We start from the raw sequence: 26,904 nt of genomic DNA, 5'->3' as shown, positions 1-26,904 counted from the left end.
TCATTGTAAATAATCATTAAGGTGTCCCATAATAAGGTTGAGTCATATCATTCCCCCAGAGATTTTGTGCACTACTGTTGAGCAAAAATTCCTGCAGAAAGGTAAGCTGATCAGGTCCACCAGGTGATTGTCCTGAAGGGTCAAATCCCAACGCATGCTCTAACCCAGACAAATGGGTTAAGCACCTGTGAATGTGAAAACCTAGTCAGTTCCTGGGGTCCAGATAGTCCAGATAAATATGTAGCACATATAATTAACTTCATAGCACAGCTGTGAACTGTGTGTGCCCCTGGCCATGTTTGGGTATGCCCCAGTCTAGAGGTTATCAGGTTTCTCTGTTACCAAAGGGCATTATTTGTCTTTGGACAATATCTAAACCAAATGAGAAGGTAGACCTTTGCCTTGTTCTCATCCAGACAGCAATAAGAGCCAAATGCTGCCAGAGCAGCAGCTGAAGAACTTGTCCTAACAGGCAACAACTACACCTGGGCCTTGCACCTGGACCAAGGCAGAAAGGGGAAGGCTCCAAGAGAACTGAATCTCAGAAGAGTCGTGGAAAGACTACAGCCCAGTGATGGAGCACACAAGAGAGAGAAAGGCCCCTTAGCCCTCTCTGAGCCAAGGGCAACTCAAATTATAGTCACAACATCTGGGAAGATACTGGATAGAGGAACAAGCTGTGAGTACCCGGCTATCTGCCACAGAATTCCATTTGTGGCAAACAGCAGATCACAGCATCTTTATTTCCAATTTGAATCACTGTATTGAAAATCTTAGGTCTGTGCTTGAATCATTTAACTATTTTTATATGTGGAATGTAATACCCACAAATGAATAATAGAGCCTGTAAATATACTTTGTAAATAAGTTCTGTCAGTGTTTGAAGATACCACCATCAGGAAATTTTAAATACAAAAACTATTTAAATATACATGTTATCACAGTGATGTATGCAGGTAACATGTCAGAAAATCCATCAGCAAGACAGACTTCATCAGATCTTCTCTGGTCCCATGTGTATTAAAGCCCAGACAAATAGCGTGAAAGCACCAAGCTTTTCCATTCATCTGCCCCTTCCACAGGCAAGACTAGCTGTGCAGAAACGAGTCCCAAAAGATGTTAGCCTTCTGAAGCCTCCCAGCAGATGCCCCAGATGATATCCTCTCCTGATTCACTTTACCAAATTTCTTCTAATCTGTTGTTTGCTACAATTCAAGCTCAATGCTACTTCCTCTAGTCACATCTAATGCAGAAGATAGCAACCTCCCTTTTAACATACTTAAGACTTTTTTCTTCCTCAGTCTAGCCTATAGGCAAAATATCAGCATCTCCAACTTTTCCTCCTGGATATATTTAGTTCTAGAGTTTTCATTGTTCTTGTCCCTTTTACCTACTATGAGCTGTAATCAGAGACAAGAAATTTAGATGTCCTCATACAGGGCCATGCAATACTAGTAAGGGTAGATCACACAATCAGGAATTTTCCTTTAGAGGGCTCCATGTTCCTCCCAAAAATCTACCACAGTCTTTCATGTAATTTTCAACAGAGCAATCTTAACACTTGCCATGGAAGTTGCAATAGAAGACAAGATCTGAGATTTCCTAGGCCCAAATGAAATGTATCTGTGATAGATGCTGAAGTGGCAAACACCTTACATAAGGCAATGTGATACAGAGCAGGGGAGGGTGAATCCAAGTGGTAATACAGAAAACTCAGCTCTAACCACCTGCTTGCCTCATTTTGCAAGTGTTTAGGTGAACTTTCCACAGCGGCTTCAGATGGAATACAAGTGTGCATGAATCAACCTTTAGACATGATTTAATAGCTTCTTACCAAGTACATAATTACATTTTCCCATAAACATTGGAACTATGGATCAAAGCAAACTACAAAATCCACCTCTGAGTCCAGACTTGGCCCATCTTGATCCTGGACTTCCCAGCTAAGACTTGTTGAACATTTCTTAGCAAAATGGCTCATGTCTTCCTGATGCCCAGGGGCTTTTCATGGCTTGAATCAGTAAAAGCACAGGATTGCAGCACAAGCCAGTCACATCCAGTTCTTCCCACCCCAACTTTCATCCTTCCTGTATATCTACAGAGCCTACTGGCTGTTTCCTTCAGTTTATGTTACTAATTGGACTCTCATCCACCTGCTTTATGCTTTTGTTTGCTTGAAGGACTGATATGCTCATAGTAGGTAAAAGGCATATGCCTAATGCCCATGGATTTGAAGGTGCTGGTGTCAGACTGCTTTAGGGAAAAAACACCTTAACATACAATATACTTGTGGGAACAAGATCATAGAAATTCAGTAATCCTTGTAATAGCAGTAATAAAGATGAAAAACACTGAGTGATCTCTGAACATCTTGTCTGCAGACACCATGATAAAAACTGACCAAGACTGCAGAAGAGATACTGCCAGCTTTAGCCCAGGGAAGGCATTAATGGGGAACAAGCCCATTTCCCACTCAATTATTAATAAAAGATCAAACTCTCTTATTTTAATAGCAATTTATTATTGTGAAAAGTAACAACAAACAGGTTCAAATACTTTTGTCTTAAAAATGTAGTGTTACACACAGGTCACTTCTATGAAATCTATGGCAAAATATATCCCCAAACCACACCATTTCTGCCTCATCCTCCCAAGACATCAATAGTGTGAGACACAAACAACACAGAAACAGATTGCTCTATACAGCACTTGTCATAAGGATGATATTAGGCCTCAAGATGCTACAAGTTATTCTGTAAGAGCTATTAGGTATAACTTTAGTTTTTCTCATTGTTAATATTGCTGGAACAATCAAATACTTCACACAGGTTTTGGTGAAGAAGTAAGATAATTTTTCTTTTTTTTAAAGAACTGCATTTTTCCCCCTGTATCTCTTTGCTGATGAAGTTTTCCTTTCCACCCCCCTTTCCATTCTTAGTGACACAGCTGCTCCATTCCAGGATATAAAACCGCAGTGATGTTTGCAGTCCCTCTCCACACATCATCAGGTATTTCCTTCATATTCTGAAGCCAGTGCTCAACTCTAGTACTTACCCTGAAATAGGCTGCCAGAACAACATGGCAGCACACAGTTCAGGAACGTTACATGCTCGTTTATTGAATTTAAGCTTCTTGGGAGCTCTAGAGCTTAAGTTAAGCTCAAGCCAAATACCCAAGATAATTTAAAGCTAGTTTAGATCTCAGTAAAGGAGCAGCAGCCAGATGCCAGGACAGATGCTGTTCACAAAAAGGCCTGAGCAAGTCATAATGCTGTTCATCAGTGATTTGCTGGAACAACAAAAAGTCTCCACAAGCAAGCACACCTTGGAGAAAAGGAAGAATCCTAATACTGTCAAGTATTTAATATGTTGAGTTTAAGCTTACAGTCTTACTCAATAATCAGAAGTAAGCAGATGCCTCTAACTGAAACCTTTCTGGCTAGTTACAAATGTAATAAAGGAGAAATCAGAAGAGAGGCAGACTTAATATAGCTGCTCAGATGTGGCTTATACATGAATTCAGGCACACAACAAGGTCTATTCTTCAGAAGCAGACCTCTTAAATGGGTATTTCTACATGTATTTTATAGTAGCATCTGGAATCGGGGAACTCAATGAAAACAAACCAGTAAGCAGCTTCATGTACATCTATATCCACTTTGGATTTAGAGAGTCATGGGGAAAAATATAAATAGAACCACAGGATAAACATATGGAGGAGGTACTAGGTCAACAGATTCTATGAACAGGCTCCAGTTGTTCTAAAACAGCAATTCATTCTCTTCTCTAAGCAGACCCATTAAACTTCAGGAAAATAAGTGGGGTGAGGTGTGTGAAATTTACTCAATTAAGAATCCTTTTACTTGGAGTATACTTTCAGCTGGATCTTTGAACAACAAAACAAAAACTAACAGCAAAGCCCAGGAACAACAAAAACAATAATAACAAAAATATCAAAAGAATGCTTATAGCAGAATTGCAAAATCCTGTCTTACCTAACATCCTAAAGTATTGCCTTGCTTTGTAAATGTACCTAACAATTTTTGACTATCCCATGCTTATCCAAATAATACCTTAACAACTTTTAACTGAGGTAGCCACTAAACCATGACCATACTTCAGTGATGCCAACACTAAGGGAAAAGTTCAAATAAGATGCTCAAGACAGTTAGCTTGCCAAAACCAGTAGTGTTTGCTTCCAAAAACATCATGTCTCGTCCTCCCACTCTTGTTTCACTTCCTGTATCTCCTCTTGCTCATCTCTAACAAGGAAAAAAATTATTTGTCTACTTCATGTATAAAAGGTCTTTGGATTTTCAAAATCAAAATTTCAGATAATCAATCAGGGAATTTGCATCTAAATGAGTGTCATTTAAAAAACTGACAGCCACTGTCAGATGCCAGTTCTATCAACTTCCTGCACATGCTTAGGTGCTAGAAGCTGTGGAAAGATGGGCAGCCTAAGTTATGAAGATGTCCCTTTCATTGTAAGTCTCACTCCATACATGTAAACATGTGAAGAATCACCTAATTGCTGTCTTTCAAGTACTCAGGAAGTTGAAATAAAATAGCAATTACTGTTCCTCTAGCTTAAAAGTACACAGATTATAATATTCTTGACATTTCTAGTGGCATTAATTTCTTCACATATTTTCATATTGCTTCAGTAGCTATGATAGCCCTATATGCAAACTCAACATATAGAAAAACAAAAGTCGACTGCTAAGGATAATTAGTACCCTGGCATTTTTATACACATTTCTACAATTGTTTTGTGGTCCCTTATGACAGATGTTTTTCAAGGTAATTCAAGAACTCTCATCTACCCAGACCCAAATCACCCAAATGACAAAAATGCCAACTGAAGATTCCAATATCTAGGTTGTTTAATATTTGCATTGCAGAATGTACATTCAGGTTAAGTTCTGTAGTGTAAATGTCCAGTTCTGACTTCTTTTGCTCAACCACTAACTAAATTTTGAGGGTTCTGTCCATTGGCTAAATGCTTTAACGCAACTAAAGGAACGCAATGACATTGACCCAACACAGCACAAAATCCTCAACTTCACATGTACTTATCAAATAAACCAGCATGAAGAGGGAAAAAACATTCTCTACTTAAAAACAGAGCACTAGCCAGTCCGGCGTGCATAACACTGATTTCTCTATCCAGATCAGACATTGTGTGTATATTCCCAGTACAAAAATAAAATTGTACAAATTGCATGCAACTGTACATAGTGCAGTTAAAGCAATACTGAGGTGTTCTTGTTTTTGTGAAGCATATGGGAAACAGAAAACTGCAGGCTGATACTTGTAATGCGGTCCGTGGGTTTCTTCTTTCACAGAGACACACAAAACTACTTTTATTTTAAAAGCCTCTAGCCCACAACAGGGAGACATTAAACATTTAACTGCCATAACTGTCCTGTGAAGAATTTCTGAGTTTCCTTTTAGTCTATTTTACCCAAACAGATTTTTTCTTAGAAATCCTTTCACAGAAATCCTTTACCATAAACCATGCACCAAAAAGCTGTCAAAAGCTGTTTTCTGCTTTAATTACATACAGTTCATCAGGGGGATTAAGGTAATTTATTACATTATGAAACCAACCCATCCTTTTGAAGCGTATGTAATATACAAGTTAAAGATTCCAGTTAAACACCACCACACACTAACTCTTCGTATCTATATAAGATGACCACCTATGAAATTGTTAACTATTGAAACTGTAGACAGGCTCCTCACTATATCATACTCATGTTGTAGTTCTCTGTTTAATACATTCCACAACTACCTCTGCATTTGAGTAATTTTCATCCAGTTCATCTGTTCAGCCGCTGTGTTACCACTTCTCGGTACATGATAGAGATGTATATCAACAGGAGAAAAATGACAAAGAAATCATCCAAAAACCCCAGAATTCCAAACAGGGCTTCAGGAAGAAAATCCAGAGGTGACGCCAGGTAGAGCAAGGCTCCAAGCAAGCAGAGGAATATTCTGATGCGAAACATCCAGAAGAGGCCCCCAACAGAAAACATCTCCCTGAAAGCATGCCGTAATAAAGTGGGCAGATCCATAATTCTTTCCATAATCTATGAAGAAATAAAACAAAAGTTAGTATTTTCCTTTAGCAACAGACCCATACTAAATGGAGCACTTTGTAATCTGAATTTTCTATTACTACTTGACAGCTTTGGAATAAGAATTAAAACAAAACAAAACATAAACAAAACAACAATAAAAAGTAGGACCAGACTTCCTGGATTTAGTTTTGCTAAAAACTAAAATAGTAAAATGTCAAGTGAGGCTGTATACATTTTCCAGAAACAAGCCGTGTTGTTCTACACAATAAAACATACATTTAATTCCCTACTAAATGCACTGGTATCCACTAAAACAGAAAAGTAGTGGCTTCTGAAGTAAAAACAAGTGACGGAGAAGGTAAGAAACAGCAAACAGCTTAACCACAATTAAATATTGATCAAAATGGGAGACAACTAGGGATTGTGAGGAAAAAACCCAACAGGTTAAGTAGAACAGGTTGCAGTTCTTCAGAAACACTACAGCCCCTCCCTGGCATATAACCTGTAATTCAAATAATTTTCTAAAGGGTGGACCAAGCTTTAAGGTAAACTAAAGAATGCTAAAATGAAACCATCTTGGGCTCCCTTCCATTTTTCTACTATGATTCTGTCATCTTAGCCAGCGACCGTTTAGTAGAAAGTATTCAGGTTTTATTTGTGAGATGTATGAAGGGGTGAACTTTGAGATTTCTTTTATAATGATTCCTTTTCTACTGTACACCATTTCTACACAGAGCCATGACATTAAAATGAGTTAATGCCAAGGCTGAAAAAGTTCTCTAAAAAGTTGTTTTGTATGCAGTTGAGCCAATACTCCATGTATACATCAAAGACAATTTATCTAGTCTGATTAGGGCTTTGATGAAGACTTCTGGTGTGACCTCAGACAGGTTACTCGGGACTAGACATAGAGCCCATATAAAGGTTTAATGGAGTCTGAAAGACAGTTTCAATCTATCTGGTTCAAAAGCATAACTGTTCTTGTGGTTTAAAACACACACACACACAAAAGAACCATCTCATATTACTTTGTCTCTTTGCACTGTAATTTTTTCGTGCTAATATTTTGTTACTATATCCAAAGCCAATGAAGAGATGAGGACTGCAGGGAAGTTACTAGTATGCATGTGAGTGCCTTTCACCTTGCAAATCAGAACAAGCACGAAGACAGGTGCAGAAGACTGACTTTCTGAAGCTTCTGCAACTTCAACCACCTTTTTTAGCTATTTATTGAAAAAAAAATCAGCTTTTCTCCTCTCAGAAAGCAGAATAAAGGCTAGTATAAACTAGGGGAAAAAAAGATAGCATATGACTTGAAATCTGATGAAGAAAGGCACAGATTGTTCTAACCAATGTAAAGATCACTTCAGTCAATCAAGTGACCATTATTCCTTGCAGGTCATGTATTTCACTAATTTTTGAACTCTTTCAAATTAATAAGCCAGTTTAAAAAGAGCTTAACACATGAATATGTAACTGAAGGCTTACTAACACTTCGTATTTGTAATAAAAATGTAAGTTTCTGCAAGTTACAAATAAATATTTTCAGTATTGTGGGTTTGCCCTAACTATATAAACATGAATTTCCTGAGGAAAACATGCATAGTCCCTAAGCATCAGAAAAGGAAAATTCATATGCCAGGAAAAAAAAAAAATAATAAAATTATCCACATGAATGCTGTTAATCTCCCTTAAAATCTGCTTTCCACCCAAATGTTCCCCAAACTTACAGATCTGGGCTGTCCTGAGAATCTCCGGTTATAATCATTAACATCTTGAAGTACTTGGGCTGCATCCCGCTGATCTTCACCAAAAAGTGGTAAAAACAATGTTACCTACGGACAGCAGGGAAACGTTGTTACACGTGCAACTGTGTTTTAAATGCAGGCATTGACAACTGTAGCTGAAACCAGTAATCCTCTGCCACCTACATAGAACAAACTTGGTTCTACTTGACTACGTAGTGGAGAAATGAAATTAAACTACTAAAATGGAGACCTCTGCTATCTTTTAACAATTTCATTACTTACAAATCTTTAGAGAACACTATTAAAAAAAACACAAACAAACAAAAAAACAAAACCCAAACAACCTCAAAACAACCAAGAATAAGAACCTTCCCTGTAAGACAGGCTCACAGGAAGTTTTTCTAAACACCTAATGTTTTGTTTTAGCAGTGAGACAGATTATTTGTGGAATAAAGCTAATTTACCAAATTAATCTAGTTTTGTTTCTTAATCTGAAAATCAAGTTAAGCAACCAATAAGACCCCTCTTTTTCCATCTTTAAAATAGCCTTGCACTTCAGCAAGTAAGCAGCACGATTTGGTTTTTTCCATATAGATGTTCGTACCAAGACCAAGAAGAATAGTACAGAATAATAGGTCAACAGAAAAAGATAATAACCTTCAGTTTTTTTGTAAGCACAGAGAATTCTGATGTGTTCTTGGGTTAACTTTCATGCACATACAGAAAATGTAAAGTCTTATTCACACCTATTTTATGCTACCTCTCTGTATAGGAGTTTATGAAAACTTAAGATCTGTATTTGGAAGCAATGCTCAGGTATAAAATGCAGTTTATCATAGGAAACAGAACATGCAGAGCACTTTGTAGTCTTCAAAAGCTATGCCTGTACCTGCCCACTAAATATGTATCTGTGTAGCAGTCACATTTAGCAAATGACAGCACAGGCAGATCCACATTCAGCTCCTAGCCTTCCCACAAAACCTTTCTACAACTCATGTTGCTCATCTGTATATACTTCCATCCACCATTTATAAACCAGACCTTCACAGGGTGAGAATTAATGCATACACAAGCAATACCACCCACTTTACCTGTTACTAAAATGAAGTAGAACACCTATGTAAAGAGAGACACTAAAAATACAAACCCAAACAAACCACCACAGATAAAAATCACTTATTTTGCTCTTTTCCATCTTCCCTATTTTTATTTTTCATTCATATCTCATCACTGGATACACTCTAACCTTACTCATTCATACTTACCTTTCTTTCCTTTCTCTGTGTTCTTACAATCATTTGTTCTGCTGATGCAGACAATCAAAGCAGGATTTAATAAATGGGTTACTAGCCCTGCAGTTTGTGCAGTTAAAACAAAGATGTACTTCTGTTAAAACATACACTTATGTTAAGAGTCAGAGATCCTAAGCGTTAATGAGTTGCAGGGGCATATTTCAAACTGACAATATAAGTAAGTTGTGTAGGAAGTGAGTTAATGCTTGCTCTACAAAGCTCAAATTAAGAATAGATACAAAAAAATGGCTGAGTTATCAGTGGTCTTGACTTGAATTTGGTGTGCAGGAACAAACTGCATTTTATTGAACAACTTAGCAAAGCAAAAAGTTTAAAAAAATCTTAATGACCACCATCTATGTCTAACAATCCATATCCTTACAGCTTCTCAGGCTTCTTCTCCTGTCAGTCTCATTATCACAGTTTGCATGCAAGGTCTTTTTTGGTATGCTGTACTAGATACCCAGATTATCATGTCCATGGTTACTTAAAATATTACCGTTTGTCTGCAGATTGGACAACGGATGGCACCAAGCCATGAGCCATACCTCCAGTAGGCAATAATGCAGGAACCTGATGAAGATAAGTTAGAGATATTTAGCTTCAGAGTTGAAACACTCGTTGTGTGAAATACTACATGACAAGGAAAACAACAGAAGTGTGTAAGCATTTAGTTTAACCATGTACAGCACTCACTAAAGACACGAAGAATGTATGCGTTCAGAGCTATTAATGAGAAAAATCCTGAATAGGTTCAACTGCATAATTAAGATATTATTTTCTGAAAAGACAAAAAATTTCTTAATCATTACCTGGAGAAACAAACAAAAAAATTACCTATCTAAAATGTTGAAGTCACAAGAAATGTAAAATGTGTCCTTTATTATCAGAGTTTCAACAGATAAAGAAATATTAGAAAAATTGAGTACTTCAACTGTTTTCCAAATTTGTACCCTTTTTGTTTAAGCAATAGGCACAATACACACTTTATAGTCCACAAAACTAGCTGACATGTTACAGCATGTTTATATATAAATTTTAATAGCCTGCCCTAAAAAGGGAAAAAAAAAAAAAAGGCCAACACTTTAAGCATGATAAATTTAGTCTTAATTCTTCAGAACTTCAAAGAAAATAAAACAAGGCAAAATACTGAGATACAGATAATACAAGGCAGATTTCAGTTTCAATCCTGATAGCACGGAAGAAAATGCAGCTGGCTCTCAAAGCAACTGTTCACGCACAAAAGTATTTTCTCAACAACTTGTATTAAAAAAATTTTCTATGCACTCTATACACTCAGTTAAAAATCAAACAAAATTTTGCATTAGGGTGACTGTAGAAGTATCAAAAGTTTGTGTTTGTGTTCTGATTTTATCCTTGCAACTTGGGGTTTTTCTTGCTTACCACAGAAGAGATGTCCACAGTTTGTTTCTATAGGAAATGTAGCCTGTTGCAAACAGACTGGACAGGACATATCTGTATAGAAGCGATGTCTATCACCAGCAGAAGCATCCTGATGAAACAGAAGCAAAATACAAAGTGTTTGGTATACTGTTTTTATATGTCTAATGAGGTGAGGGTTTTTTTTTGGTTGGTTGGGGGGTTTTGTTGCTGTTTTGGTTTTTAAATAAAACAAATCCAGTGGTCATTTACTAAAAACTCATTTTGAAGAGAAATGTTTAAATACAAAAATCAAACATACTTAAATGCATAAACTGATTAATTAAGCAAATTCCTCTTGTGAAAAGTCCATTATTTTCCCTTCATGTATTATGTAAGTGTGTGCTTCAATCCAGTGAAAGACTGCAAAGAAAGAACCTTTTTAGTCCTTCACATTGTTAGGTTAGACATTCTGAAACATGAATAACAACTCTCATCTAGACTTTTACTTCATTACCTAGCATAGCTCTATCCAGAGCCAGGTAATTGAACTGTACTGCTTATTATGGGTAGGACGTGATGATCTTGAAGGTCTCTTCCAACCTGGTTTATTCTATGTATTCTATGTATTAGTCTCAGTACCTAGTGTTCTCAGCCTCAAGCTTAGGCACCAGCTTGTGCATGTCACCAATATGAAATGTTTTTTTCTCCCCATTTTGTCATATCTGCCTTCCACATAAATATGCACTGTAATTAAACTATATTATGATGAAGGATTCACCTCAAAACTCTTCAAAAGTCCCTTTTCTGCCATTGACAGAGACATCTACCACTAGATCGGGTTAAGTTGTTAAAAGCCCCATCTACCCTGAAACACTTCCAGAAAGATGGTATCCCTGACTTCTTTGGGAAACCTATTCCAGTGCCTCACCAGCCTTTCCTATGTACCATGTCCTCTTTCAGTTTAAAAACATCATCCCTTGCCCTGTTACTAAAGGCTTCAGTAAAAAGTTTCTCTCAGTTGCCTGTTTCATGTTGCTGTACCAGTGCTCTAAACATATGACCCCAGTTATATGGCAGCGAGCTGTTCTCCAGATTTCCTTTCCTTTCCCAGGAACATTGGAGGAAGTACACAACAACCTAACATACTCCACCTTGCATGAAAAGCCTGTTTGAAAAAACAACCATCCAAATAATATTATTACCTAAGTTAACCATAACCCCCCCCTTAGGTTATTTCATTACTTGACAAGGTCAAGAATGACTCTGTAAAATGAACTTCCATAACTTTGAATACCAGTTTCTTCCAGAACCTTGGAGAAGCCTACACTACCACAAATTAGACAGTTGATTGATGCCAACACAGCTCAGCACCTGCTCAGTTTGAAGCTGCTGACGAAGAGCTCGCACTAGCTCTTGATTTTCTGGGTGTATGTTCTGATGTTCATTTCTGTGAAAGGAAATACAAGCAATAAGAAAAAACCTGAACTCTATGACCTGAAAAATAACTGATAAGAGAAAAAACCCAAACAAACAACACGAAATGAAACAAACCAAAAGAAAGTTGAACTAAGGGCAAAAATAAAATAAAATAATTCCGTTATAAAGGATTACAAACCAAACACACAAATAATTCACGAAACAGGACTGTATAGCAGAAAGATTTTTCAGAGGGGCTCCATAATTAATCATTAAATAATGTAAAAAACTAGATTTTCAGCTGGAACAAAATGAAGCCATTAATGTACAAATAAAAATGAAAAGATAGAAGTTTTATATTTATTGTGCAGAAATAGTTTTTTTCACTACCTTTGTTATAGAGGTGATTAATTTCTAATTATTTCAATTTTATCTGCCACATAGAAGATTAAGAGCTAACATAGGTAAACTTTTAGAGTGTTGAATTTATGTAACTACCAGCAGACTGGATATAAAAATAAATTTATCATTTTAAATCACTAAAGAGAAAGACTCTACAGGCAAGAAAACTATGGGTTAGAGATGTCAAGGGGAATCACAGGGGAAAGGTTCACTGTAGAAAGGAGGCTGGATATATTTATTACAAGTTTGAAATTCAAAAGCATGATGCAAACAGAATTGGAGTTAAAAGGAAGCTGACAATACTAAGAGGTGTTGAGTTACAATAAAAATGAGTGAACAGCATCATATTCAAAACTGGATTTTTCTGTTTTATTTATACATTTCTGCTTCACTAGTGACAAAATGCTCAGCACTGTTGAGGTCTTGGCTGGATTCTGTTTTCCATTTGGGGCTAAATTCATAAAAACATGGAGAAATGGGAGGAGGTTCAGAAAAGAATGAGAACTACGGCTCAGATTTTCTAAGCATTAGAGGAGGAGTAAAGAAATATCAGTTCATGGAGAAGACTGCCCACAGAGAGCAAAGGGCTTTTACCCTACAATTATGAGCAATTATTTCTCACAGTTATCTAAGGCTGGCAGAAAAACATTCTAACCACTGGGTATACAAGATCAGAAAATATTATGTCAGGGTGCTGTGATCTATCTTTGACTGAAAGTTAAATTAAAAAACAAACAACAAAACTTGCACAGCTTCCAAGGATGACTGAGGCAAGCTGAGCCTGTGTCAGAGCTGAGGGCTAAACTGGCTGAATTTTAAGGACATTTTCTGGTTGTAGTTCTATTTTGACAGCTTCCTAAATGGCTCGAGGAGATTCTGTAAATATTTTCCCTCATTTGATACAGAGAATCATAACACTGCACTACTGCTATCTTTAACATTTTCTCTCCTTCATTCTTTCTTCAAACAGGAAGAAACAAACCAGGTAATTTTCACACTAATAATTATGCAATTGTCTATAAAAATAACATTTATCTAACACTCATGTGGGTGAAAACAATGAAAGTTGTATGATGGGAAGCTTACATTAAACCCCTTCCTTCTCACTCTAAGTTGCCATAAGACAGATTTTGTGGATGTTTTCTCTCATGTTTTTCCTGTTTATATGCTACAGATGAGCATATCTTGCATCAGTTGGCCAAAACCTTAATATATGTTGAAAGTAAATTCACAACAGACACAAGTGAAAGGTGTGTATTGTAAGCTAATATATTCTGATCATAAACAATTAGTTTTAACTTTGCTGTTAATGTGTTTATTTATATGACTATACTTTGGTTTCCCACACTATGTTGAGTACATGAAAATATGTGTAGAACTGTAGAGGTACAGTATGTGAAACACCCATTGCTTATGCATAAGATGTGGAAGTAGAAGAACACTGCACATAGTCCGTGAGTGGACAGGCAGAACTCAAGACGGGTTCAATTTGTAACTTCTGTCATGCAATTATCTGAGAAAATAAATTAATGAAAAACAGTACAGTGCTATGCAGTTAAAGGCCTTATCAAACACAAGCCAGAAAGATAATTTCCCCATTTATGAGTGATAGCACTCCGTAACTTAAGAAAAACAAACCAATCCACCCCATGACATGGAAAGATTGCACCATGTATCAAAATGGGCCCCACCGAACTACCATTACCAGGAGGAAGTTTGCCTACTCATTCAGTGTGCAATCTCACACAAGGGAAGTAAGGGACAGTAGTTATGTGGACTGATGTATTACTGTGCAATGATGGCCATTGTTAATTTCCAAGGATTAACAACTCTCTTCTGCTGAAAATATAATCAAACTATATGGCAGCATAGAAAAATAAGAGAAAAATACCTGACCCTGCAGGTTCATAAAAGTGAGTTACATAAGTCATGTGAGAAGCAGGGAATCTTTAACACAAAACACTGGAGGGTCAGGATCCCTTTAATTAGTTTCACTGTCTCATTTGTAATGTGACAACCTACCCCCAAGTTTAAAAGATGATGGAAAAAAAAATGGCTGTATTTTTTTCAGAACTTACAACTTAAAGACATACAGGCTTCACTAACGTGTCTTATAATGCCTGAACTAAACATCTGCAATTTGATAAATATGTCAATTACTGCTAGTAAGCTTCTCCACCAAAAGCAGAGACCTTCAGCTTGTGTTCTGATGCAATGCTTACCAAGTTCTTCCAAGCACAGCAGCCATATACATTAATAGTTCTTTCCATATTCTACTTCTGCCCCTTCAAGTCTGCTGCAACATATGCTCTTTGCTGTCTGCTTTCCCTTTTTAATCAGTTCCTGCAACCTTATTCATTACTCCAAGCTTTCATTTGTGCAATTTTACCCAGGACCTGTTCCTACCCAACTTAAGTAATGTTGCATATGGAAGCATGGGTGATGATGAGACTAGGGTAATGGACACAGTATAAGGAACACACAGATTACTGTGTTGCCTAGGATAACTAGAAAAGGAAAATACAATTTTTCTCCCTCCCTTCCCCTTTGGTGACAAAGAAATAAAAATTATGATACTTTTCCTATGGTACAGATTTTTTTACCATACTGTGCAGATTTTGTTGAAGACAATACAAAGAAGATAGAGGAAAGATGCTGCTTAATGCAGAAAAATTCAGAATGCATCAGAAGGCGCAGCAGAGAGCTCAGAGAATGCTGGTACATCTTGCAGTAGTCAGTCATACAAAAAAAGAAGAAAATACACTTCAAGAGTGCCAAATAATGCTAGCTTTGTGTCCAAGGTTTTTTTGCCTTTCAGAAAATAAACCATCAGGGCATGTAAAAGGAACAACAGACAAACTTTTTACTTAGCTCATTACACTGAAGAGGTAATTAGCAACTGGCCCTTTTCTCCTTTTTACATTGTCACATTATTGATAACATTGCCCCAAACTCAAATCTGAGCAAATTCCTACCACTCTTGCCCACTGTTGACACTCATTCCACTCACTTCTTTTTCGTGTTCCTAACTTACTTTCCTTTCTAAAGTTAAAAAAGAAAATGTTTACTTTTAAACTAAACACTTGAAATTCAAGTCACAAATGCTAAAAATTTCAATACAAGGGGTAGAGGAAGAGAGCAGAGGGAAAAGAAGCACTCAAAGCAATATTTAAAAACAAGGTGACATGCATACTCTTCTCTCAGATTCTTTTCTTGTCTCCTGATCCTGAACCGCAGCACTGACTTGCAGTCCAAGTAAGCTTTCCCAGTTCTTGATTCTTTTGCAGCTCAAATACCTCCTACCCCACTAATACTTATGATAGGGACAGATCCTCCTCTGTAAATTACAGAATGCTAAAATGCCACTAAAATGGAATTCTCTTAGTTGTTAAAAAAAGTCTACCGACACCCACAAAAAAAATCCAGTCTGAAGTTCAGACTTTGTTCCCAAAACACATATGTAGAGGAGTGGGCACACATAGGCTAAGATATTTGTTAGGTTACAAAGAAAAACCTTGAAAGGAAAAAAAAGCATTGATTACTTGATCATTAAAGTTATTGCATTCTAAGCTTTGATATGCTTTCCATAAAGCAAAATTTTAAGTCCATTATGCTCCAGAATATTAATGTATAAACAAGTCAGTGAATTTATTCAGGTTTGGATTTTTTTTCCCCTGCAACTAGAACATATATCGGAGGATTATATCCAGTCTTAACTATGGAGTCATTATTGACAAATCTGCACTTTGTAACCAAATATGACACACCATCCATCCAGACTGTGAATTCAGCCATTTTCAGGTCAAAGGAATGATGAACATTACCAATTTTGATCATGTGAAAATAAAGAATAGTTAAAGTTCACTTCTGAGAAATGCATAATTTCATACTAACTGTGAATTACATTACGAAATTCTGCCAAGCAATTAGTTAAACAGTAAGTGGTCAAACAACAATTTCCTTCATGTCACAAAATCACAGTTTTATATATCAATGCAAAAAGTTGTTGAGAAAGCTAGAACTTTACAAACATGGGTAAGTTGATTAATTCCTGTCAACATATTCTCACCTTAAAAGGGTATATACCAGAGCAGCAATGAAAGTGAAACTGAGCACAACTGCCACCAGTACCTGGTCACTTATTCCTTCTATAACTGAATCATTATCTAGCTTCAAACTCTGAACATCTGCTTGGTGACTGGCCATCACAGCTCTAAAATGTAAAAAGAAATATGTACACATACATATATACATATATATAAAGCCATACATGCTCACATGTACATTTTAAACATAGTTACAAATAACATGTATCTATTCATACACTAAAATCCTGGAATAACAGATTAGTCACTGCAGGAGGGGCAGGGAGGGGGCAATAGTAAAAGAAGAGAGAGAGTTTGCACTTTTAGCAAACACTGAGCTTGCTGCAGAGGACTGCAAAACATTTGTCTTTACTAATATCGAACAAGTCTTAAATCATGGAATCAATAAGGTTGGAAGAGACCTCAAAGATCATTAAGTCCAACCTGTCACCCAAGACCTCAAGACTACTAAACTGAATTTAAAAAAAGTATCAGTCAGATACTTTACCTGGGAATTTTTACCAGATAACTTGCCTAGGAATAGAACATTACTGAATTAGACATTCCAAGGACGGTTCATTTAAAAGAAGTATAATTCTGTATTATCAAGAATTTAAGCTGTTACACAATGTATCTCTGCTGCTAGAGTAAGAAAACAATTTTTACAAAGCAATTTTTTTTTTTTAGTTGTTATTTACAGTGTTAAATACCTATCTGTATACCCAGGAACCACCCAATGCACTTGATACTTTGTTTGTCTTCTTGACACATTATCATCCTTTGGCTGAAAACGTGGGAAAAACTTGAAAGAAAAAGAGTGTTATCAGGTTTCCCTAGTTAGATTAAGTTGGTTTAAATTCAGAATTACTTGCCAAGGTTAACATTTATTAATCTATGTAGCACTAGCTTACAGTTCAAGAGAAGCAAAATCAAAGTTTCCAACACTACTAAATCCCTCCTGTTGCAATCAGGAAGAGAAATTAACTACAGCTGTGAAAATTATGAAACCAGGAGAGTGAAGCCAACTCTGGCAAATGACCAGAACAGTCATAATGAAGAGGTGTCCTTACACAAAGTATTTTTCATACTCTGCTGACACAAAATCTCAGCAGCAGTTTGTTAGGCCAGATAGAACTTGTACAATTTATTTCCTAGTCTAGTGTGTGCATGTGCTTTAAGCCTGCAAGCTTTCATCAGTGTTTCCACTTCATAGTTCAGGTACCTTTCTTAATTTGAACCCTGCTGTCTAGCAAACACCAGACACTGCCCAGCTCTGAGTTAACTGCAAAACTGAAATGGAATAAAAGACACTGGGATTTTAGTGGATACCTGTAATGACTACACTGGCAAGATTTCAGTGTGAGTCTTCTGCTAATAAAAAACCTTAATCTTTTCCATGAGACACCTATCCCTAGTCTCCAAATCGTTTCTTGTACAAATTGTATAGTTTTTTCTGATCTTCCTCATATCTGTAGGAGCCACCCTCTGTAGCAGCAATGCAACAGAAGCTTGTATATTCCAATAAGCAAAAATTGGTAAGTAGTAAAATTAAGTACAAGAGCAAAGTAAACTTGTGGAGAATGAAGAGTAGATTACGTTATTTGCTGTTGTATTCTGGGCTTCCACTGTGAAAAACAAAATGAAATAATGAAAAGCATATGAAATGAAGCAAACTAAATTATCCTAAGTGTTCCAGTCTGGACTGAGACTATTATTTCTGTAACTGTAGACACAATTTTTGCTAATTACAGCTTTCCACAAGCAATTGTGTCATAGCCTAACTACAGAAATGTCAATTAATATTTGAAAAGAGTACTCTATCCAAATGTAGAACATCAGTGACTCATCAAAAGCCATGTTTAAAGTAGGTCAATATTGACACAGGTTTAATACATGCTAATAAATAAAAAAACTAGTTCTTTGTAGAAAGGTCTTATGTGGGAACAAGAGCCTACACAAGGAGTTACAGCATTGTATAGCTAGTTACACAATTATATTGCTACAGTTAAAAGCCATGATGCTAAGTTGTTGAATTTTTCGGAGCAGCAGTTCCTTGGCGCTGAGGATCCTGACTGGTAGGTGTGTTGTAATGCCTCCCAGTTCAACATTTCCAACCTGCAGACTTTATTTCTTTGTATATCTAATCCTGAAGAAGCTTCTCTTACAACAGATAATTCTTGGACATTGCTTTTCCACAACTGTCTCAGGCAGTGTCCTTGTATCTTCAATCCCTGTGTTTACTCTCCTTAAGTATGATCATAAGCCCACTAATTTTTTACAGTGCTGCACCCATCAGTATAAAACCAGAAGTAAATGGCAAGGATTCCCCCACTGTCCTGCCTTAGCTCTCTTAGAATAGACCACTATGCTTGTAACTACATCCCATTAAGTATTATACACCTTTCCCCTCTTCCCCCCCTGAAATATGGCAGAAACATATAGGTTCTTCAATTGCACCTTTGGAAGGCATTTCTGACTCCGACATCTGAAAAGCTTCCTCCGTCATTGCATGCTTGGTGCACTCTGAAACCAGTATGTGAATTGTCGGTGTCACATAAAAGTTAACTTGGCTTCCTTGAAAAGCCCTCAAAATGTCCACAGACTCTCTCTTTCTCTGCATGATCCTTGCACGGTCACTTTCAATCCTTATCTGCCTACCATTTCATCACTCACTACATATTCTTGCCTTAATTTCTGCTCATGCACTCTTGTTAAAATAGCAAGCTATGGTGCCAAGGTTAGCAGCAGAATATGAGTAAGAAATACACAGATGCTCATTTTCTCTTCCTTCCTGCACATAACACCAGTTACTCTTATCTACCTCACCCCTTCACTTAGCAATCATGACTGTCCTTACAACCATTTTCAAAGAAACCAGCATTCGAAGGAAATTCCTGCAACCTTTCTAGCCACATAAAATGCCAGGCTCTCAAACACTTGGCCTTCATTTACACCTCAATACAACCAAGATGTATAGAGTGGGGAGTGGAATCCCTGCCTCAGTCTCACTTCCAACTCCTTCTAGTACTAAATTCTAGACAACATGGGCTACCAATGATCAAGGCTCATGCTGTTCAAATCTTAGCTTATATGCTGCCTCTGGACATCCAACAAGTGCTAACTATATTCCCCTTATTACCTCTAGCACTTTTTCTGAATCACATTGTTGCACAGGAGGGCTGACATTACTTGCATAGACTAGGAACTACAAACAGAAGGGTTTAACCTCTGTCATGGTTTCAGGCCCAGTGGGCAGCTGAACACCATGCAGCTGCTCATGCAACTGATTCTGGAGGTCACCACTAAGCATGTGGATGAAAAAGGTATCAGGAGTAGTCAGCATGGATTCACAAAGGGGAAAACTCGTAGACCAATCTCATTGTCTTCTGTGATGGTATGAACAGCTGGGTAGATGAGAGAAAAGCAGTGGATGTTGTCTACCTTGACTCCAGGCTTTTGACACTGTCTTCCACAACATTCTCACAGGTAAGTTTAGGAAGTGAGAGTTATATGAGTAGACAGTAGAGAACTGGCTGAATGACAGAGCACAGAGTGTTGTGATCAACAGTGCAGAGTCTAGCTAGTGGTGTTGCTCAGGGCTCACTACTGTCACTGGTCTTGTTCAATATCTTTATCAGTGACCTGGATGGAGGAACAGAGTATACTCTCAGCAATTTTGCTGATGACAGACAACCTGGGACACATTCAGGTGACACAGCAACAAGACTATGCTGGCTTGGACGTTCCAAGGATATTCCAACATTGTTAAAAGCTGAAAAAGTGTCCTCTCCTGTCTCACTCATAGATTGGGTGAGATTACTAACAACCAACAACATCACATACAAATACCAGCTCAACATGGCAACCAGTGGTATAATCATATCCTACTTCGACAGTACCCAGCACTGCAACATGATAACCTGTATCAGTTTCCCTGAGATAATAAACATCTTCACAGTACATAAGGTACATAGAGTACATAATGATTCCCATAACACAACCATGTAAGCAAATTCACCAGCAATGTAAACATATACTATTTAACTAATAAAGAAAATGTGTACGACAAAAGTGTTTAAACATTCCTTGGTTGGACTTTTTGCTGTCTCACTCCTTTCTGTCCTACATTGGGTGCCAAAAAGCATTTGTCATGGTTTCAGGCCTACCTGGCAGCTGAGCCCCATGTTCACACAACACACAACTCCCCCTCAAGTCTTTACCCCCAGTGGCATGGGAAGGAAAAATAAAAGGCAAAACCCCATGGTTTGGGATGAGACTTTAACAGAACAGCACAAAGAGATAAAAACAATCAAGGAGAAAAATAATACTAATGAAACAGTGATATAAAGTGAGTGATACAAAACAACACTGACTGCAACAGTCCAGCCCATCAAGCCTGATCCTGTCCCACTGCCCGGAAGTGCTGCAATCATCTGCCTGCCCTTCCCTTATATAGTGGGCATGACATCAGTGTGGTAGTGAATACTCCATTAGCTGGTTGAGCTGTCTGTCTTGGCTCTGGCCCCTCCCAGCTCATTGTGAAGAGAAAAAAACACACTAACAAACCAAAAACTTAATCCTGTCTGAGTCAAACCCTGGACAACTTCAAAAGATCAATACACACTTTCTCAGATTAATCATTCAAGCCTCAGTAGAGACAGTAAAAAAACTACTCCTACTCTAATCTCTAGGTTAGCATGTTAAAAAAAAAAGGATGGCTACAAGGACTCTGCTAAAATCAGTATTTGAAATTTTATGACAGAAGGAAGAAGGAATTTTTGGATCTCAAGTCCACACTGAGCATTTTCAAAGTAAATATATAGAACTGCAAGTTTGTAGTTCATGTTTCTTCAGGCACATCCAGATGGCCAATGAACACATCCACAGTGGTCTGAATGCTAACAGTCCTAAAATAGCTGCTAAGGAATCCTGCCTCTCACTGCACAGGTTTAGCAATGGTACTGTCAGTTGTTACAATTAATAAATAGGCTATGGGAGACTTAGCTCTTAAATGATGTAATGAAGTCACTTCAGTCTTCAGCATTATGTGCACACAGCAGACAGGATTCAGGAGTCCTGCTATGTGTGCTTGTGTGCTGAACCCTGAAACTTGATAGGAGTCTTTTTTTTTTTTTTTTTTTTTACTCAGAGAAGCAATTACTGATTGTTCACTGTTGCTCCTGTTCAGGGATATTTTGCCTTCACATTTTTAAATCTACAATAATCTGATTGAGCACTGACAAGGATAATGCGTGTCAGAAAGGACTTCTAGAAACAGACTTTATCACAGACATTTAGTATCTCCTAAAATAATAACCACTGATAATTTTATGTCAATAGCAACTTGATGAGGTTTGTTTAAAAGAATGTTTTTGTGTTAATCCATTGCGTTTGTCTGGTTATGCAGTAAGAACACTGTTTCATCAGCCTTTTCACCATATATACCTACATCACAGGATTTTCAGACATCAAGTCATTTTAAAATTTAATTTTCTTTCTTCTCTGCAGATTCAGGCTACTTTTGCTTCCTTTTCTAATCACAAAGGTGGTTTGATTTTATTTTAACACTGCACTTCTTTTAAATGATAAATTAATTCCTGCCTATGTGAGCTAACTACCAAATTAACAGAGTACTTTCAGGTAGTAATTGAAAACAGGTTAGATTGAGAATGGATTTTTGATTGTACTTAGGATTTTTTCCCCCCTTTTCAGCCATTTAACAAAGACAGCACAGAAAGAGTTATTTGCCACTGGAATGGGCTGCCCAGGGAGGCAGTGGAGTCACTGTCATTGGAGGTGCTTAAGAGGAGACTGGATGAGGCACTTGGTGCCATGGATTAGTTGATAAAATGACAGGGTGACAGGTTGGACTTGATGATCTCACAGTCTTTTCCAACCTGGCTAATTCTACTCTGAACCCCCACCCTGTGTTTCAGTTAGGATCTGAAAATCAAGTCACATTTACCAATGGAATTACAGTCTGTAAAAATCATCACAGACTAACCATTTGAACACAAAATGATCTTCTGAGAGTCACTGCTGATAGAAGCAACAGTAATTTACTTACATTTCAAATAATCTACAGGCCTTAAAAGTTACATTTCTCTCTCTATGGTTAAGTCTGAACTATGCATACAGGTTTATACACAGAAAAGGAGAACCAGAATGACCAATACTGCAATTACAATGTCTTTTATTCTTTGAAACTCACAGAGATCCCACTCATATGTGAGGAGATGAGGATATATGCTAGTGTGGATGCATTATTTTCTTCATTTTTTGGATTTCAAAAGTATTATGAAGTTTTCCATACTCAACACACAGCACAGCTAGAACAATGTCCCATGCCATGATTAATTAAGAAAAATAATCCAGTATTTGCTATAGTATATTAAAAACATTGCTAGCTATCCAAAGTCAGAATATCTCTATAGCTTTCAGAACTATTTCAATTTTTCCAAGTTTATCTGGAAAGTGCCATATGGTAATGTATGCTCAAAACCAGAGATTTTAGGATGCACTACTACAAAAGGAATATGCAAGCAGAGTGGAAAAAGAAAAGAAAGAGGGATACAATAGCACATAGGAATTACTGCTCCAAGATACAAAGTGTAGCCAAGAGCAATATTTATTGACTTTGTGAGTATGATACAATTTGCTGAACATCTGAAAGATACATAGGATTACAATGTGTCCTTTCACAGATGGGTTGGGAGAGATCTTGATGAGAACAACTGGGTTTGGCTTTGTTGGTTTTTTTAACTTCCTTTTTAGTATTTCTTCTTGATGGCAACCACTCTCAGAGCTTGCAAAAATGATAAAATTAAGACTCGTGGTAGGCCACAGTGCAAGACAGAACCTGTAAACCTTTTACCTATTGTTTTTTGTTAGCAGAAGCATTACCCCCATCCTTTAAAGTGCTGCTTAATTTGTAGAGATCATGTGTTTTCAAGGATAAGCTAATTCTTCTCCAGATAGTAAAATACTATGAATGCTTTTTTCTTAGACCAAAAAGGCTTTTAACACCTCAAAATTTTCTTCCATTGTAAAAAGAACAATGAAACAGGTTTCATTTGTATCAATAGGTTTCTAATAAGATTGACCTCTTTAGGCAACAGAAATCAATTCCTAAGAATTTAAGCACACTAAAATGGAGCATCCCCTGAATGCATGTTAGCTTATATTGAAAAATCCAAGGCACAAATGTGGTGTTTTTATGAGAAAAATAGACATCAATTCCAGAATAAAGGCAAATTCTTATATATGGGGCAATAATTAAGACCTCTCTCAGGTTATTCAGTTGAGAGCTCCCCAGGTTATTCAATTATTATAACTTCAAGTAATTGAAATTACTCAACTACTTCTACTTCAGGACACCATCAGATCATGGCTACTGTCTGTGGCTGAGAATGGATTTGACTGAGCAAACTGGACCCAACAGTTATTTTCACTCTCCTTCACAAACACCTCAAAAGTACACCTAGATGGCATTCAGAAAGCACTGACAACTGCAGGCGTTAGGCAGACATAATAAACAGTAAATGCATAAAGGGCATCAAAGACTCCAGCAAGAGCTGAGTGGCTAAATTCTGAATCAGTTAAATTCTGATTTGATACATTTTATCAGAGTAGTCCAGTGTACAGAAGCTGGACTTAGAAATAGTGGCATGGATACATAGAAGATTATAAAACAGAAATAAGGCACATGATGCATGGTGTATTCAGAGAAAGTGGGTTTAAGGAACAGGATTTACTAGTTTTTCATTTTTGAGAGTATAGTCTTTTTTAACTACAGAACACATAATAATATCTGGTATTAAGCATCTCCATGAATTTTAAAGGCCAGGAAGAGAGCACTCTGTATATTCACTAAGGGAAGTAGAAAACTAGAAAAATATAGCTACATACAAATTGAAAAGATATACTTCCTGTGAGAAAGTTGCTGAAGCTGACTTGGTAATACCTTACTAGGATTTCATGCAGTCTGGTAATACAGCAGTATTAACAGCTGCAGTTAGCAGCAACTTTGGAGTAACAAATCAGTTTAGCTGGTACAGCAAATCTATATCTAAACTTGGCTGTGTGATACTCAGTCATCTTCACCACTAAGTACCTTAGCTTTCAGGACTAAGCTGACTACATTTATGTGTATGCATGATTTTTGCAAAAGAGAAAGGAAAAAGCCTAAAGAGTTTTGTTAAAACAGAGGAGAGGACAATTTCAGTAGGCAAATAAATTTGTTCAGTATACCTTAAGAACTGACTAGTTCAAGCACTTGCCTGGTAAATCAGGTCGGAGGTTAGCAGTTTCTGAGGCACATTTTTTCCCTAAAGAGAGAGGGGGAAAATAAATTAGTAGCTACTCCATTTTTGCTGATGGAATCAGGCTTTGCAAGTTAAAAATACTACTGATGCAAACTCCAGATGCAATTCTGACAGGAAAAACAATGCCAAGTTGAAACACTATTCTACTGAGAAAACATTTTCTCCAATCATTTTTTTCATGAGCATGAAAATAGGTTGATGGCTTAAAGAGAAAAAGACTAATTCAGTGGCCTATACAGCATTACTCTTCAGAGAATCTGCTTTGGAGATGTGTGGTGTAGGTAGAGCAACCCCCAATGAAAACTTCCACTGCTTTATAAGGCTAAGACATACTGAAAAAGGTGTAGCATTCTAAAAAAAACAAGCCAAAAAACAACTCAGAACAAGCTAGTAGGTGGAACTGAATTGATATGCCAGTGTCTGCAGTTTGGATATCTAACTTTTCTGATCATACAGGAAAAGAGGAAATAATGACAATAACAAGAATGTTGACTGAAATATGGTAATACTTCAGCTGAGAATGAAAAGGCTTTAAATACCTTTCAGAAAAGTGCCCAGGAATTACTGCATGTTTACATCATTAAAATACAATATGTAAGCTATGTCCCATGACAACAACAAAGAAGAGTGGTAAATGGGTTCATAAATGAAGATGTGGCAGAAAACCTTAAACAATGAAATATGCTTGTGAACTAATTGTTTTTCAAAGTACCAAGCATACAGCTTGAACTGTACATTAAAACTTGGAATGGCAAGTTATAGTTGTGCATGTTACATAGCTAAGACTTTTTGACTTATTCCTGAATGTGAAAGCTACCTTAAATGAAGAGAGATTAAATTAGTAACTTTGAAATGTGAACCACAGGTGGTACTATTAGATGAGTGAGAAGGGACTTTACCATGAAATCTTGAGAATTTTCATAATTTTTATAACACACTAATTCAAAACAGGTGGATATAAAGAACATTCAGACTACTAACTTTTTTAATGGAAGGATTGTGAGAAAACAAGAACAAAGCGACTTTTATTAGATCTGCAACCCTTGGCTGTTACCAGGGCACTGTGTTTTCTACTCCATCTTGTCACGCAGCAGGCCAGTTAACTGACAGGGAACAGTACAGCTTGTCGTTAAACCCAGCATTCTCAACCCAAAGTTCAGATGGGCCAAAATTCAACTGACTACTGAGGAGGTGTTTCTTGAACACCTCAGGCAATCTCCTTGCAGCATGATGGCAAGCTACTCTGGCTGAGGCAATAAGGATACAAAGCCACTCTAGTCATGAAGCACACTCCTTCCCTTGGAGTTTAAAAAGTAATGTAATCAGCTGCAGCTAATGTTAAGTAGCTTCTATTTTTATATTAATTAATTTTTGCTACAGGAGAGTTTTGCTGAAAGAAAGTTAATCTCATCTCCTACTGCAAAAAGAGAGAATAACCTTGTAGAGGATGCTCCTTCTACAAACCAAACTGTATTACTTACTAGCAATAGAGCGTGGGCGCAGCGTCCTCCCCGCGCTCCGAAAGCCAAGGCCAGCCAGGCCTCGAGGAGCTGCTGCACGTCCCTGCCGGCCCTGCCAGAGACCCTAGACCCTCCCAAACAGCTCCTACCAGCCACCCTCCCGCGTGGCGACAGCTGAGGACACACACTGATGGGGGAAGAATGTAGACCCCGTAGAGGACTGAGGCCCCACCGACAAGCCTCGGGACGTTGGCAGCGCACAACGGCCTCCGCGGCCTTCAGGGGACCAGACCACGCCTCGCTTCACCCCAGTACTCGCCCCCTTCTTGCAGCCACCTCCGACAGAGAAGGTTCGACACTGCTGTGCCAGACTTAGACCGGGCCGAGCCACTAGAGACGCTACGGACACCCGCAGAGTCTCTCAGGCCCCCCCCCCCGAAAGCCAGCCCCACTCCTGCCCACCCCACCGAGTGTCACAGAGCGGTGGGCGGACAGCGCCCGCCGGGAAAGACCGCTTCGGGTACAGCTCCCGCCCCTTCCCCTCTGTGCCACGGGGAGGGGCGCAGCCCCGCGCGGTAATACCTCAGCTCCGGCGCGCACGACGTTCCCCTCTGACCGCAGCCCCGCCCCCTGCCGGCGTGTCGCGGTGCCGCGTCGCGTCTTCTCCGCCCCCACGCGGCGGCCTCACAGCGCAGGCGCGCGCGGGCGG

The 26,904-nt window shown here is 37.9% G+C and overlaps 1 protein-coding gene across 3 annotated transcripts; it reads right to left on the bottom strand.

Moving 5' to 3' along the window:
- Positions 1-5,032: 5,032 nt before the first annotated feature.
- RNF170 (ring finger protein 170) lies at positions 5,033-26,862 on the bottom strand. 3 transcript variants are annotated; one of them, XM_054178665.1, is made up of 8 exons: positions 26,778-26,862; positions 24,662-24,738; positions 16,396-16,539; positions 11,880-11,955; positions 10,530-10,638; positions 9,625-9,698; positions 7,816-7,920; positions 5,033-6,094 (listed from the first exon to the last, which is right to left on the bottom strand). In XM_054178665.1, the coding sequence occupies exons 3-8, from the start codon at positions 16,530-16,532 to the stop codon at positions 5,825-5,827; spliced, it is 771 nt and encodes a 256-aa protein (XP_054034640.1). In that variant the 5' UTR covers positions 16,533-16,539; positions 24,662-24,738; positions 26,778-26,862; the 3' UTR covers positions 5,033-5,824. The 3 variants fall into 3 exon arrangements, with proteins under 3 accessions (XP_054034640.1, XP_054034639.1, XP_054034641.1); XM_054178664.1 differs by lacking the exon at positions 26,778-26,862 and adding an exon at positions 26,217-26,329; XM_054178666.1 differs by lacking the exons at positions 24,662-24,738; positions 26,778-26,862 and having other exon boundaries at positions 16,458-16,536.
- Between the last annotated feature and the right edge of the window lie 42 nt (positions 26,863-26,904).

Source organism: Dryobates pubescens, chromosome Z, assembly GCF_014839835.1.
Source record: "Dryobates pubescens isolate bDryPub1 chromosome Z, bDryPub1.pri, whole genome shotgun sequence".
Taxonomy (NCBI): domain Eukaryota; kingdom Metazoa; phylum Chordata; class Aves; order Piciformes; family Picidae; genus Dryobates; species Dryobates pubescens.
This window is presented reverse-complemented; position numbering and strand designations above follow the sequence as displayed.

What these genes read in the sequence shown, in the direction of transcription:
- RNF170 (XM_054178665.1), bottom strand. Translation starts at nt 16,532, where the DNA reads ATGGCCAGTCACCAAGCAGATGTTCAGAGTTTGAAGCTAGATAATGAT. An exon ending in CTGTGGACATCTCTTCTGTG is followed by an intron (nt 9,699 to 10,529) that starts GTAAGCAAGAAA and finishes TATCTTCATCAG; the next exon opens with GTTCCTGCATTATTGCCTAC. An exon ending in GTCCAATCTGCAGACAAACG is followed by an intron (nt 7,921 to 9,624) that starts GTAATATTTTAA and finishes TGCTGTCCGTAG; the next exon opens with GTAACATTGTTTTTACCACT.